The 16089-nt window shown below is 43.7% G+C and overlaps 1 protein-coding gene across 2 annotated transcripts in view; it reads right to left on the reverse strand.

The window, feature by feature from the left end:
• epha4l (eph receptor A4, like) overlaps nt 1-16089 on the reverse strand; it is a 56246-nt gene that overhangs the window by 30915 nt on the left and 9242 nt on the right. For both annotated transcript variants that reach the window (XM_044354064.1, XM_044354063.1), the window contains exon 4: nt 1012-1167. In XM_044354064.1, the coding sequence (XP_044209999.1) occupies nt 1012-1167 (156 nt within the window). The remainder of the gene's footprint in view (nt 1-1011; nt 1168-16089) is intronic.

Here is a 16089-nt window from a genome sequence, read left to right on the forward strand (position 1 = left end):
GCGTTCGGCTGCTCGTCTGATTCAATAAAGTGTTTAGTTGAGTGATGAATCCACAGGAACTTGACAGATCATTTGGGCCAAATGGTGAGCCAACTATGAGCTCAGCAGCTTAACAGATGTTTTGGTTGTTAAAATTGCTTTATGACACATACTCACTCATACACAAACGTCTGTCATATGAAAGTATGATTACTTTTATTTCCTGGGAAATGAGTGCAGCACTTTTTTGTGTTGTGTGGGTTTTTCTTTTTGTTCTCTGTTTGTAGATATTTCTACCGGTGCGCACTCCCAATGCTGTGACTCAGAGGGAATGAGGAGTACAAATGGGAGAGGTATCATTAGGCAGCAGGATTGTTAATGATATTTGTTATGATAGTCATGGTGAGTCAGGAGGGAGGATTGGAAGAGCCAGATTCACCAGAGTTTGACCCATACAACTGTAGGGAGGAAAGTGGAGACACACACTGAGAATAAAACACTGAATATCTTCCTTTAGCTCAATGCATTCCTGTGTTTCATTCTTCTCTTCCTGCTTTCCACTTTAACCCTCTTTCTCTATCACTGCATCTTAATCATCCTCTGCATACATCTGCAGCTTTCCACCTACTCTTGTTTTTCCACCTTTTTCTTCACCTCACCGCGTCTCCACTAACATTTTATCTCCATTTGTCGCCCTCCTCTGCTGTTTTGCAGTCTTTCTATGGAAGGCTGAATCTAAGATGTAGCAGTTTATACCCTCATTAGTTCTCTGTCACCATGACTGATCACTAAGTACCACCTGGAATCAAAACACACCTATTAAACCAGCACATACCTGCCTTATATGTGTGCGGAGAAGACTTTCTCTGTGTGCGAGGGGGTAATTGAGGTTGACAATATATGAGAGAGAGAGAATCCATGGCCGTGTTAAGGCGAAGGCAATTACTTGTGTGTGTTAGGGTTAGTGATGTGTATTTTGTGTATTCCTATGCATTACTACATACTGTGTGTGCTACATATGGGTGTACTTACGAGTGCAGGGCATGGACGCTGGGTCCGTTTCAGATCGGAAATATCCCTTATCGCAGGCGCAGGAGGTGGAGCCCTCCCTGACAGAGTAGCTGTGGAGGGGACACTTGGAACAGGCGCCATCGGTGGCCAAAGCACGGTAGTAACCAATCTTACAGGCTGAAAGAAAACAACCACACAGAGGGGGGAAAGTTTGGTTAGATGCAACGTTATCATGAAAAGCAGTTTTATACTAAAATGATCCTAGGATGGATCTACAGCAAGGCTATATACTTAAGCACAGCGATGCTTTGAGCTAAATTCAGCATGCTAACGTGCTCGCACAGACGATGCTGATGTTTAGCAGGTGTAATGGTTGCAGCGTTTACCATCTTTGTTTAGCATATTAGCACGCTAACATATGCTAATTAGCACTAAACAAATAGTACGCCTGAGACTGATGGGAATCTAATTAGTTTTGCAAGTATTGCAAGTGTTGGACGAGTCAAAACCTGATAATGGAGCTAGATGGAAATTTCATGGCAATCCATCCAATAACATTGACATTTCCATCCATGACATTTCACTCTGAAACAAAAATGGAGAGGAGGGAAAGAGGAAAAGTGAGGGGATCACCAATGTGAGTAGGATTCAAACAACATGAACGCCTGATGACCATTCATTCAACTGTTGCGATATTTCTGTCTTGACCAAAGTGGTTTACAGACTGACCGCACTGACAGACTAACAATGCCATCCGTAGAGCCAAGCTGCTAGTGTAGCTAAAAATCCCCAAAAATCTATTTGAAAGATTTATATGGCCATAGTGTATCACAAATGGAGTTTATACAAGTGGCTGTCTAACATTTAGCAATGAGTAGACGTTGCCATAGCATTGTACTTGACATCAAATATTTATTTTCCCATGGAAGAGAGGAAGAAAATGCTGTGATCTTGCCCATTTTCCCCCAATTAGCAACAGGAAAACAATATGTTGCCCAGAGGCTTCTACTTCTCTTCCCATTGCTTCCTCCCTTTGTCTTCATTTTCCATCTTCAATGCTTTCTCCCCTTTCTCCTTTCTCACGAACCTGCGTTCCATTATCAAAAACAACAGAACAGGAGTAAAGGGCACTATTTCCTCTGACTAAAAGAGAAGATCAAATAACTACCTCTTGTCTTTCTCACAAATTTAAGCTATGCTCTATTGGCAAGAGTTGGGGCCACATTGAAACCAGAACTGTTGGCATTTCGGACCATTTAACAAACAAATGCCACCACCCTTGGCACACCAGGAGCTCAGTAACTCTCACAAGCCTGTTTTCACTCTAACTAACACACACACACACACACACACACCTACACACACACCTCAGTCTGAAATGGTAACCTAAGTGACACTTTTCTTACTTTTGGCGACAGCGCTCGCCTTTCTCTTGAGTGACAGTTTGATTGGAGGGCTCGTCTTTCAAGGAGTTTCTCCCTCGTCTATCCGTTTCTATAATGGCTGGGGAAACCTAGCGGGGTTATATTTCACCTCCTGTGCGCTGAACCAGAAGAGGAGGACAAAAGAACAATTCTCTAAGAGGTGCGGCGTAGACAGTCGCGACACCGATTGGCCAAATAACCTGTCAATCAGTGAGGCTGCCGTGTGCTTGGCAGTGGGCGGCAAATGGTATTGAGGCCGGAGGGTCGTGGTTTTGAGTGGGTGTGTGTCTGTCTGAGTGTGTGAGTGTCTGTCTGTCTTGTTATGATGTAAAAAGACCCACTGGAGACAGATGGATAAATTCATACCCAATATAAATCAGATAATTACACACTTAGCCTGCAAGGGTAAAGCAATCCCCCCCTGCACACACACACACACACACACACACACACACACATATAAAGGCTTGCTGTCCTCACCAGCGCATACACAACCCAGATCTAAAAAAGCATGGATTGCAATGCCACAGTCATAAATACATCAGGGATTCCTACATACAAAAGACAGTCACATAAACAAACTCCCACATGTGTTCACCACACCAGAAATCAAATCAGTGCCTATCCACATACACCACAGTGAAGAGGAAGTCCATTCTCCAACAAAAACACATATTCCACCAACCGTCCGACATGCTCACATGTACAAACAGCAGAGGAAATCCACAAACTCCCTAGAATACCGGGAAATCCCTCTCTTGGAGGCGTAATAAAGTCAGGCTCTTTGCCCCTCAGCCTCTCCTCTCCAGCAGCTGGATTAGCGTAGCGTGGCGTTAACCGAGCCGGGCTAGCTGCTACCTGCTGAGCCATTCTTTGCCTGTTCCCACTCAGTCAATCAGGGCTAAATCCCTGCCGCTTCACTCGCTAACGCTAAGCTAAGGACCTCTTTGATTGTAGCCTGCAGGGGTGCGTGAAGCCTCCGTTTCTTTTCTTCACAGTTGCAGAAAAAGAGGAGAGATTAGTCGGGAGGCACTTTGTGTTATCTCTCTATCTTTAAAGCAATCTTTCATCATCTTTCAGCCTCCTCACTAGAGACAGAAGGACACTGGGATTTGTGGGTATTGTTTAAGGGGTTGTGACTGCTTCAGGTGACAAAACACAAGGTTACCGTTAGGGTTTGTACATGTGCGATGACCGGGAAAGTGTCCAGAGTTGAGAATGGGGTCAACCAGCTGTTTGAGAAGATGCCTCTTTGCTAAAAGCTGGAGGGAGAGTTAATTGAGTCCCATGCTTCACAGCCTTTGGGCCTGAGCCTCTTTAAAGAGACACAGTTTAAGAGCAGGCTACCTCAAACTGTGCACAGTTGATGAGTTTTTCACTCATCAATTATTAAGCCGTCCCAAGGCTGACCCCAAAGCCCCCACAGGCCATCCCAGAATTCTTTGCACAACTTCAAATCCCCGTTTGCCATCCAACATGCTCTGGCATATTCATCTGTGGTTTGAAACTCTGCATTTCAGAAATTGTGTTTGAAAATGTGATGTCAACATACGAAGGCTTGTTTACAGCAGCGACTGCCCTGCAGAAAGGAACAGTCGAGGGAAGAGAGAGGTCGATATCCAAGTAAAGCTGGGGAATTTGCTTCCTATTAGGAGTGTGAGTGTGTGTGTCTGTGTGTGTGTGTGTGTGTGTGAGAGGAAAGAGACCGCAGTTGTGGGTGGTCCAAGAGACCGTGGCTTCAGAGAGGAATCTCCCTTAAGACTCACTGGATTTATCACTGTCCGGGCCAGCCGTGGCAAACCCACAAACAGACGCAAATACAGACACACATGAACACACATGTATTTAGTTTTTATGGGATCTGAGCTGAGAAGCCCTCATCGTATCCTCTCATAGCTCTCAAAAGTCTAACCCAATTTTTCCACACCATCTTTTTTATACTGTCTCTGTGTTTTTTGCCCGGTCGCACTCTGATATTATTTTTTTGCCCTCTATCTCTGTCTCCCACTCTGCTAGGCTTTCTCTCTGCAGGCCTCCTTTCAGACAGAGAGGGGTTTGTCAGGTGCCAAATCCCTGAGCTGAGAGATCAAAGGCAGACAAAGAGACTGGTGACTTACTGTTCTATTCTGGAAAGGCAAAAAATGGAATCCCTCATAGACCGGGACATCGCATTCTTCCCCCTTTTCTCCCCCAGCAGCTCTTTCACTCATTCAATCCTCCTCTCTAGCTTTAGTCTTTATTCCCTTTTGTCAGCCTTTCCCCCGCCCCATCCCCATCCCTGTTGTCTCTAAGCTAAAGCACGTTTGGAGGAAAAGGGGCAAAGAGGGTGGAGGGAGACGGTTGTGAGAGTTAATGAGTAGTTTTGTCCGTGTGGTGGGGATTCTGCTGGCTGAATTGGTTGCACTGCGTGAGGGGAGGGGAAAACGGGAACTTCTGTTCAAGACAAAACCATGGACGCAGCCATCTGCAAAAAATAGGAGCGTACAAAAGCTAATGATACAATGATAGCTACCCACACATGAGCCATCTAAAACCCAGCTAAGTTTTCCTCTGAGTAGCAGCAATCCACGCACCAGGCTTTGAACAGCCATAGATGCTCTCTACACTGCCGCCAAATAAAACCACATCTACCCACACACCCACCCACTGCAGCCCACCTTGACTGACCTGCATGCAAAGCCTGATAGGCAAGCTATTCTGCAGCCCACACAACAAAGTATCCAATACACCAGGGACTGAAAGCATCAGAGCAAACATGTGCTACAATAGCCTTCCAAAAACCCCAGGAATATAACACCCAGCACACGGCACACAATAACTAGGCCTGCCCTGGCAGAACAATTGCCTCTCTTATAATCAAAAAAAGACAATTATGTTCAAACTACAGCATTTTCCCTCCTTTCAAGGCTGCGCTTTATCTTCTTTGGGTGATGAAAACTCGGTCACTCTTTTTAGTCATAACAGACAGTGAGCGCTCTTCAGAAGAGCAGTCAGAGGCATCCTCACAAAGCCGCTCTTTCAAAAAATAGAGCGATCGGCTTTCAGTACCTGAGGGCAAGGAGAGTCTCTCCTGCTCCTGCGCCTTGAGGAGTCAGCGCTCTCTATTCAACCAGCCTTTCTGCCATAACCCTCTTCCATTGTGTCTCTTCTATCCCTTTTTTCTCCTTTTCGCCTTGTGGAAAGCAGTCTGTTACTCAGGTGAGACTCCTGCTAGAAATGATTAGTATTCCAAGAGCGCTTGTTTACCCCCTGGCTGCTGTCCCTAGCTGGATTTAAAAAAATACATAAGAAGTCTTGGATGTGCTGGATATTCCCACACAGATACACACATGGATAATAAAAGATCATCCACATCCGTACACCTGAGCCACTGGCATATTAGTAGGGATAACTAGCTGTTGACCGTTAGCATCTGTCAGTGTAACAGCAGGAGAGTGGAGCAGGTTAACTCATTAATTCCGTCACTGAGGGTTATTAATTACCTCCGGCCCTGACGGCGACATGCAGCCACACGGCCAGCGAAACCCATCAGCGTGATGGATGAGGGACACACGGCCACCGAAACTGATCACCATGATTGATGACATACACTCGACACACATCTTGACCTTGACCTGGCGGGGGAAAAGGTCCCATGCTAGTGGTACCATCCTTTAAGATGCAAAACCAAACAAGTCAGGTAGTGACATCTGGGCTGACATCCTTACTAGTGTTAATGAAGGCTAAGAACAAAAGGCAGTGAGACTAACGATGTTAATAACGCGTAAGCCAACCTTGCTGACAATCACTGCAGCTTTGCTAATGGTGGCCAGTGCCAGGGGGTGCAAGAGTTGCCAGCAGTTTGTCTGTCAAATGCTGGGTGATTTATAACTGTATTTTCAGCAGCACTGATCCATCACATGAGCCACCCAAGATGCTGCCCTAATTAAAATGTCTGTACCTGACAGATAGGAACACAAGCCAAAGAACCAGATGAGCAAAACAGTGAAAAAGTATTATATTCAGTAACATTTTTAAGGCACTGTAAAGACCACAAACTGTTCTTTTATACTCATTTCTTCTATTTTGATCAAAACGTAACACCACAGTGCTACCTACAATGTGTTAATTTGCAGAATTTCACACATTCAAAACAGATTTCTACAAGCATCTATGCACAATCTGAGCTTGACACTGCACCTTTATGAAAGTTTCTGCTGATATACAAGCCTGACAAACCATTTCCTGCTCCAATATAGAGCCATTTTTGTTCAGAGTGCACTTTGGTGCCACCTATATTGTTATTGTTTGGATTGCATAACTGAAAAAAACTGAAATATTGTTCTGTAGGCTTCCTGCGTACCAAGGTCTCCACGTTCTTATTGACACGTAGGCCTCAACTTCCTCCCCAATTCCTCTAGCCTGGCCTTAAGAAGGAATATTAGTACAATGGTTATATCGCAAAAATCTTAAGTATTCCACCCTGCCGCTTCAGAATGGACAAGACCACTCCTTAAAAACTGAGAAACAGGGTATTGAAAGTGAATGTAAGGAAAAGTAACTGACACAAAATGAATGCTACAGATATTTTTACACATTTTTGGAAGGCACACTGCACTAAGAGGAGAATAAGTTGGGGCTTCAGAACGGAAAGAGGAGAGCAGACAGAGATAGACAGAACAAGGAGCGGTGCAGGCAAACAGATCCATCTTTGTTTGGTGAAACACTATTTGACTTGGCCACAGTAGGTGGAGGCAACTCAGATTCCACTTTTGCACCCATGCCAGGTCCGCAAGGGTGTTACCACCCAAAGCCGGGAATCATGCCAACACACTAAGGACCTTTTGTGACCTAAAATTTACACAGCAGGTGGGTAATGGACTTTAATTCAAAGCAAACAAGGCAGGGATATATACACAAACAGTGGCTTACACACCTCTGCACACCTGCACACTCTCAGGTATGCATGCAAAGCCCTTCAAAGGCCCTTTTGACTAAACAGATGCACTTTGCAATACATGCATGCAAACACACACAAAGACACCAAACAGGCTTTGTGTAAGCATGGAAAGCACAGGGACAGGAGCACAGCAGGGACGATGCGAGGTAAACAAGGTATTGTCTTGGTCCAATTTCCCCAAGGTCCCCAGGGACTCAAGTATCATGTTGGTCATGTGTGTGTGTCAGCATGTGTGTGTTTGAGCAGGCAGTATATCTAGCATGCTTTCCTGACATTGTTTACAATGAAAAGAGCTGCATTTCAATTCAATTATGAAAAAAAGAGGCAGGGAGGTGGGAGATGGGGGAGTATGCTAATATTGTTGTGCAAGGGGACACTCACATCGGCACACACCACAAAACAATCAGGGGAGCTAAACTATTCTACTCACGGCGAGTCAAGGAGAATGGGGCAGGAAAAGGGAGGATGTGTGAGGAGAACACATACAAACATACACTAAGAATAGGTGAGGAGGAAGAGGAAGCGATAGGGAAGCAGTCTCAATGGGGCCTCATATCCATTTCTGTAAACAAGTGTAAACCACGTGTTGGGCTGTAGCATAAATACATCACTGCAATCCCTGCAATGCAACACGTCAAGTTAATATACAGTCATATACATTTAATCAAATATTAATTATCCAGTAAAACTTAAATCCATCATACTGACATTTAACCCACAAGAGCCAATGTTGGACCAACCAAGTATGAAGCTGGAAAATGTGACCTAAAATCTATGATTGATTGATTAATCTGTGGATTATTTTTTCCATTAATTGATTAGTTATTTAGTCAACAAAATGTTGTAAATGGTGAAAAATGCACATCAGAATTTTCTAACACCAAACAACACCCTAAAACCTAAAAATATTCAGTTAATTATCAAATAAGACAAAGACAAGTAGCAAATTCTCAAACCTGAGTGGTTGTAAATAGGGAATGTTTGGTATTTTACTCAAAAATTTACTTTAACAATTAATCATGTATATCAATTAAGTTATTAATCATTTCAGCTCTAATCAAATGATCAGTATTAACTATAACAGTATTGTTATACATACATTTTTTATGCATCATACTGGGCGGTTTGGAAGTAGAGGGAAGAGTACATTTGGGTCGATTCATGATGTCTATAAGTTAATAAATGCAGTTTATTCTCCAGCCTTAATAATCCTCTCAATATTTCCATCCTCTCTGATCTGCTTTGCACAGGTGTGTAACCTCAGGTGGCAACGATAGTACTGTAAAATGGTTAGAATATGACATCATTACCACCACAGAGTCATATCACATATTGTATACCTTAAAGCGCAAATAAATCCTTACTTTCATATCCAGATAAATATGGAAACAAGATGGGGGGAAAAAAATAGCCTGCAGTTGGGGATTATCAAAAGACAAACAACCCTAAATGAAAATCAGTTGCGTTTCAAGGGGGAAACTTTGATTTAATCCTTAGGAAAACGGGCTCTAACCAACTACTCCTATGTACCTACTGTTATGCGGCAACTTGGATATGATCATATAATAGGGCATCCTATATTAGTGCCTATATAATTATGAATTTACCATGTGAATATTTCCATCAACATAAAAAAGTTTGTCACAGTGAGTTTAGATTGCACTGCTAGTACATCAAACACTGTCAAACACACCTTGCATACACATATGTGACTTATGTCGAATATGTCGAATCAGAGTGCGCACACATCTGTCAACAAGTGTGCGCAAACACTCATACAAAACTTTAATTACCTAGCTGTCTGCGGTCTCAGGGGCGAGTTTAACATCAACCTTGTCGGTTTCTCAGAGGCGGCTCGGTGGGTTATGAGGAGGGGTAAGAAAGGGTCGACTTATGGGTGAAAGGGAAGGTATTTTTAGGTTGTTTGTTTAGGTAATCTACTTGTAGCTCCCAGACGACAGCCTGTCTGGGGCCTCAAAACACCTTCTATTGTGCATGTGTGTGTGTGCGTGAGGGTGTGTGTCCCTGAGAACATTGTGTCTGCATTGTGTGTGTCCACATGCAGTTATATGAACTGTGTGTGTGTGTGTGTCCTTCAGTCAGTGTACATAAAAACTTTCCTGGGTCACTAGCTCTTCAACAGCTCACGTCAGCCTGATGACGGTCTGCTGGTCTCCGCTGTGGCTGTCACTGCTTTAACCTTTGACCTCTCTTGGTGTCACTCAGGCCTCACTCGCTCTAGACCACTTTCTCCCTCTCTCTCTTTCTCTGTCTCTCTCTCTCTCTCTCTCTCTCGCTCTTAAAACAGGATCGAGGTCACTGCTGTTGTGGAAGCGATACGCCCTCCGACTTGAAATGGTGTCAGCTCCTGTTCGCATGGTATAGCTTTGCATGACGTGTGTGTGAGCATTCCAAAGTTAGCAGCGCATGTGTGTGTGTTCCCAAACTTTGCCTGTGGGTGTATGTGTTGCCCTGCCTAACCTCAGGCTAGTTGAACCTGGCCTTGCGGGGGGAAGAGGGTGGGGGGTGGGGGGTTGCTGCAGAGTGTGTAACAGGAGCCTGGGGTTAATGGCTGCTGCTTAGACAGGGTTACTCTGCTAATGTGTAACGTTTTAGCTCTTAGCTTTGATGTGAGGACAGACACACAGGGATGGTGATGATGGGAAGGGCCAAACAAAAAAAGGCTGAGAGATTCAAATGCACAGCAAGCTTTGAAGTAAGTGTGCGGGAGCACTGGAAGAGGGCCAGTCGAGTTTCTGGGTTATCTTTTGTATTTTTTGGACTCAACACCTTTTTTCACTCCAACTATGTATACTGCTCTCTTTCTGCCTTTCCTGTTATCTCTCTTTATCTTTATGTTTTTTTTCTCACCACTTAGGATGATGCTCAACACTTGGCTAGCAGAGCTGCCAAAAATTTGAACATGACTTCTTTATTCTCTCTCTTAACATCGCCAATATTGGATCTCTATATTTCAGATACAAAGGACCAATATATTATACCAACATATGGTTATTTTTGCCCTGGAGAGGAGAAAAGTCATATATAAATTGCTTGAGTTGACTCGCCCCAAATTACGAAAAACATACAGCATCTCCTCACTCTAGTGGTATCTAGCCATGCAGAGAGTTTTAGTTTCATTTGTCCATGTTTTGAGATATCTTTAGGAAATTTCACCCCAATACAAAGGCAGTGAATGAAATTTCAGTTGTGCTACTCACAACACTGAAAATGACATTTTAAAAATTCAACAGCAGCATCTCATTCCAGAAAATTGTCCCTGGTACTTTGGGTAATCTACAGAAAAGACTGTCAACAGTTTTCACTGGGGCTATTTCATCAGTAGAAAGTAGTTCCATAAAAATAGTTCAAAGTGAGGAGAACCTGCTCTATGATAGCGATATTGATGGTAATATCAACCGCAGCTGCCGGAGGTCGTGACACAACCACACTAGGCTTGTTCAAAGAGCGATCAGCGTCTGTACCCATAACCCCCCACTTCACCTTTCACATCTCCTGCCGTTTATCAGGCTCGCTAGACAGGAGTCAATTCATCTTTCCTTCTCCTTACACACACACACACACAGAGACACACACACAGTCCCTCTGTCACACACATTCACTCATCACCGCTCTACTTGGATATATGTGTGCCCCCGTCTCATTTCAATCACTTCCTTTTCTCTCGATCTTTATCCTATCTGTCTTTCTCTGTTTTTCTCTCTCCTCTTCTTTCTTCTTCTCCTCACATTCCTCCGTGGCGTGAGCCTTCAAGGGATTGCGTCTTTTTTTTTTTCTCTTCCCCTTCCAGCAGTATTTGACAGCTTGCTGCGGATAAGGAAGGATCAAGGTTTCTAATCCCAGAGACGTGCCCTAGCATGGACACACCTCTGCCTTTGGCTGGAGATCTGCAGCTTTGGATCCCTGGTGCTGCGAGACCTCCACATCCCCAAATTACATTTCAGCTTTCCCACAGAGAGGTTACACCTCACCGGCAACCCAGAGGTGTGTTTGATACACATGTGCTTTGCATGTCGCTGTGCATACACATGTATTCTCAGCAAGAGGTCAGCCACCTGATCTCTAAGTTGGCTTTCAACCAAGGCTGTGTGTATGTATGTGTGTCAGAGTTGACCTAAAATGGCAACAGAGTTTCAAAGTGGTTCCTATAGTAAATTCCCATTTCGAGAGTTACATGAGAAGATCAATACCTATCTCTTGTCTCTATGTTAAATGTGAAGTTACGGCCAGCAGCCAGTTAGCTTAGCTTAGCATGAAGACTGGGAGCAGGGGGGAAACAGCTCGCCTGGCTATCTACAAAAGTTTTAAAAAATCCCCTACCAGCACTTCTAAAGCTCACTAATTAACACGTTACATCTTAATCGTTTGATCCACACAGAACTGTGTAGAAACGACAAGTTGTGGTTGACTTCCTGCAATAATATTCTCCATATTCTTCAAAGTAGAACTACCTTTACAGTTTAACAAAAGCTAATCAAAGACGCGAATGAGAGCAGTAGCAAATTTGCAATGCTTTGTTGCTGTAATTGGGAGCAAAACACTGCATTAGTTACTGAATTCATTCAAAACTTATCCAGAATCAGAAAGAGAACTGATTATAACTGCTGAATGTTTTATCAGGTTTTCAAACCATGTAAAATTTAGCTTCCACTCACTACTGGCAGCACTCATAGCCACATTTTAACCTCAGTGACTGGATATTTCCTACCAAAATACACTTTGGGAGTCATAATTGATTTCTCTCCTTACGTCAAAGGCTTTCTACCTGTGACTCTTTGTCAAAGAAAAAGCTGTTTTTTAATGTGCTTCCTAATCTTTTGTACTGATGATTCAACTAGGTGAGATTTATATACAGCCAAGCCTCCAACAGTCAGTCGGCTAACATTGCCTCTGAAGAAAATGAGCAGGATATTTACTTCTGAAACCTTGCACTACAATGTAACTCAGCCCACTTCACAACTATATCACACTGACAGATTTCTGTCTGACCATGGAACAACCTGCATGTATTCCTTATTCTTCTTCCTACATACAAATCACACATTCTGAGTGTGTGTGTGTTTTTCCAGGGAGAATGAACCAGTGTGCCATTTCCTCCACCACCATGATTATAAAAGGGGGATCTCAGCTCATTAAAATGGGCACTGCGTCCAGTCTCAGGGCCCATCAGATTACAGAGCAGCCCTTTATTGCAAGGCTTTTTGTCATAACCCCTAACTGATTGCCACGGAGCAGCCTTTGATTTGGCCACTGAACTCTGCGCCCTGGAGAAAAAGGATGACAACGAAAGAGAAGAAAAGACCACCTACTATCACCCCGGCAGGATGGAGGGAGCTTAAGATAGAAATCAGCAGGGGAAAGAGAGAGAGAAAGATAAAACATTTTCAAGGTGTTTGCAATCAGTCTCCCATTGTCAGATACTGAGGGAGAGTTGGCCGTCCATCTGAAGCGCTGCTGTGCTGCTTTGTCTCCGGGCTCAGATCACAGAATGCGATTGGAACGTTAATAGAAGTTTATGATACAGCATGTGATATGCCTGCCGCGACAGATGCACAGAATAAATATAGGACAGATAATGGCTCAGACACACACATACTCTCTGTCTGTCTACACACATACACCCAGTCCTCGCGATCAGTAACACATTGCCCAGGATCAAAGGGATTTCCGTGCAATGGTGAACCGACGGATGAAGTGTAGAAAAAGCACGGTTGCCAGACTGGAACTAAATCTCTTTCCACTTCACTTCCTCCCGTGTTTTTTGTTTCTTTTTCTCTCTCTACCTCCCTCCCAGCCTCCTCATCTCCATCTCCTCCACTCTTCTTGGCGAGAAAGGTCTGTTCTGCCTCTCTTTCAGCACAAAGAAGGTGGCAGAGGCCCTCTTTCTCTTTCATAACCTCTCTCCCTGAAATAGTCCATGCCCACTTGATGGCTGTCCACTTCTCTCTCTCTCTGTCCGTCTTTCTCTGCCTATACATCCGTCCAACTCTCCTTACAAACCCCCCTCTCTACTCTCCGTCTGTCAGCTGAGGGAGAAAACAGGGGTTTGGAGGAAGAGGGGGAAGAAAAATTTAAAGTGAGCTACAGAGAAAGAGAGGGGCAAGAGAGCAAGAGGGAGAGTGTGCAGGAGTGCGGGAGAAAATGGAAGGAGAAGAAGGGAAACAGCCGGAGGAATGGGGGAACGACAGGGAAGGATAGAGGGAGAGAGAGGGGGGGGGTGAAAGGACTACAGGGTTGTGTTGGTAGAGAGCTGGGGTATTGATTCAGGGCCTTTTGACATGCTAATTTGCTAGCTGACTGCTTTAATCGCTCCCTCTTCCCATCGTGGGCTTCAAAGAGGGGATGCTTTTCAAAAAGATGAGGGAAAGGAGGAGAGGAGAGTAGAGGAGAGGAGAGGAGAGGAGAAGAAGATAAATTGTATCATCCTTTTAACCCCCCTTTGACATTTTCACAGCATATACAGTATGTTGCTGATGCCAGCTGACAACCATGTTAGCTGCTCTGTTAAAGCATCCATCTTAACACATCATGTAAATTGTCCTAATTCCACTTTATGTGCTAATAGTAGGCCATTGATATATACACTATATACTAATTTGCATATACTTTGAGTATACTGTTTCGGCAGTTAGTGTATTTAACTAGCAGGAAATAATACAAGAACATTTGCCAACGGATGACATTCAGACCGCAACTTTAAAATGCTCTGCTTTATGAGGTCGTCAGAATTTGATCAATATTTTTCACTTGTTTTGTTTTAATTGTTTTCATTTTTTTAGTGCATTGCACTGGAGGACGACACTGGCCATCAACAGCACAACCAAAGATCTACACTGACATCTTTGAGTATACTTTGTCACTTTTCGGACATGAATAAACTAAATAAATATAAGCTGCTATGTAGAAAAGAGCTTGACTTGAATGTTTTTTAAAGTTTGTTTTTTAAAGAATGATGTCTACTATTCAGTTTAGGATAATTCCACCTATTAACAATGTAAACCAGCCTGTTTCAAGACATTTAATGACACCTGTTGCTATTTAACTTAAAAACAAAACAAATCCTGAGCATAAGAAGACCATATTTGCACTAAAGCTCAGAGTAAAGCAATACCATATTTGCTCTACACGCTGTGTCTGCTACGATAGCATTTTAGTGGGCAGTTTTGGCAATTTTGCATCCTAACATACCATTAAGTCTCATATCAAGTATTAAAATCATATTTTCCACAAGACAATTGAGGCTAAGAAAATCCCACTTGTTTCAAATGTAATCTGTCATGCTTCTGGCACTTTCTTTAAATCCACTGTCAGTTCGTTGAAATGAGGTAGGAGAAAGCACATCTATCCAGAAAATTCCTAAAAAGGAACATGATTTCCTTAGGAAAAAAAATTAGCTTTTAGAACTCAATAGGGGCTAAATGACTTAAAGATGGATATTCGTGGCAGCGTTCATACACACTGCGGTGTAGCTGGCGCTGTGCGAGCACTACGGCCATCAGTCCGGGTCATGCTCGATCACCGGTGGCTTTCTGCCCTAAATAGGACACCGCGAAGAGAAAGAGAGAGGGGTGATGAGTGTCAAGAACTGCGAAAGGAACAAACGCTGGGGCAGGACGGCAGCCCAAACAGGAAAAACATTTCAGCACCTCAGCTAATGATGGCTGAATTACCACCACCAACCCACCCCCCCCCTCCTCCCCTCCTCCGACCAGGCAAGGGAAGATTTGTGTGTGTTGGGAGGCCTTTTTTTTCCTCCATCATTTGAGGAGCTAAACAAGAACAGAATTTTAAAAATGCTTTAAGCAATTATTTCAGCAGGAAGGGGAGGGTGGCGGAGGATTGCTCATTTTGTCCTGTCTTTCTGTATCTGTTGTTCTTTCCTGCTATCCGTTGGTAATAGATTCCTCGTCTCTATTCAGGAGCACAAAATGAGCCTCTCTGGTGGCAGGGAGAGTGATGAGTACATTCACCTCCATTCTGCTGCGCTCTGCTCTGCTCTGCTCTGAGAGTGTGTCTGTGTGTGCTAACGCATACTAAAGCTTGTGTGTGTGCTTCTGCTGTACATATTTATGAATGTGTGTCTGAGTATGATTTCTTAACATTTCCTTTTGCCTGAATCCATTGCCTTAATTTTTGTGTTAGTTTGTATAAACTGTATGAGCATGAATGCATGAGTGTGCACGTGTGCGCGCATACTGGTGAGTGTCACTTCAGACATTCTTTCCTGCGTGTGCCTGGATTTTTGTCATTCGGGCTTGTGTGCACACTCGCACACTCTCTGTATGTGTGTTTGTGGGAACAATGACGAGTGATGATGTTCCATGTGCTGCTCCTAGCTGCCTTCCTCCCTCCCAACAGTGAAGGTAATCTCATTATTCAGCCCACTTCCTGCTGCTGCCACCAGAGACAGGGTGATGAACACTAACCACCTCGATGGCTGGGGGGGGGGGGGGGGAAAAAAAGAGTGTGAATGGGTGAAAATTACTAACAGACTCAGCAATAAAAATGGAGGGAGATTAGAGGGGAGAAAGAGATGAAAAGAGAAAAAAAAGAGCTCATAAAGAGCTATTAAAGCAACAGGAGAGAGAACCTTGAATCTAGAAAAGACAGATACACAAAAAAATGAGCAATCAAGCCGGCCAAGAACATAAGTAAGTATGCAAATACTTAATTTGTGTGTATACAGGAGAGAGGAAGGAGGAGGAAGAAAACAGG

The sequence above is a fragment of the Thunnus albacares genome, chromosome 6 (genome assembly GCF_914725855.1).
Source record: "Thunnus albacares chromosome 6, fThuAlb1.1, whole genome shotgun sequence".
In the NCBI taxonomy this organism is placed as follows: domain Eukaryota; kingdom Metazoa; phylum Chordata; class Actinopteri; order Scombriformes; family Scombridae; genus Thunnus; species Thunnus albacares.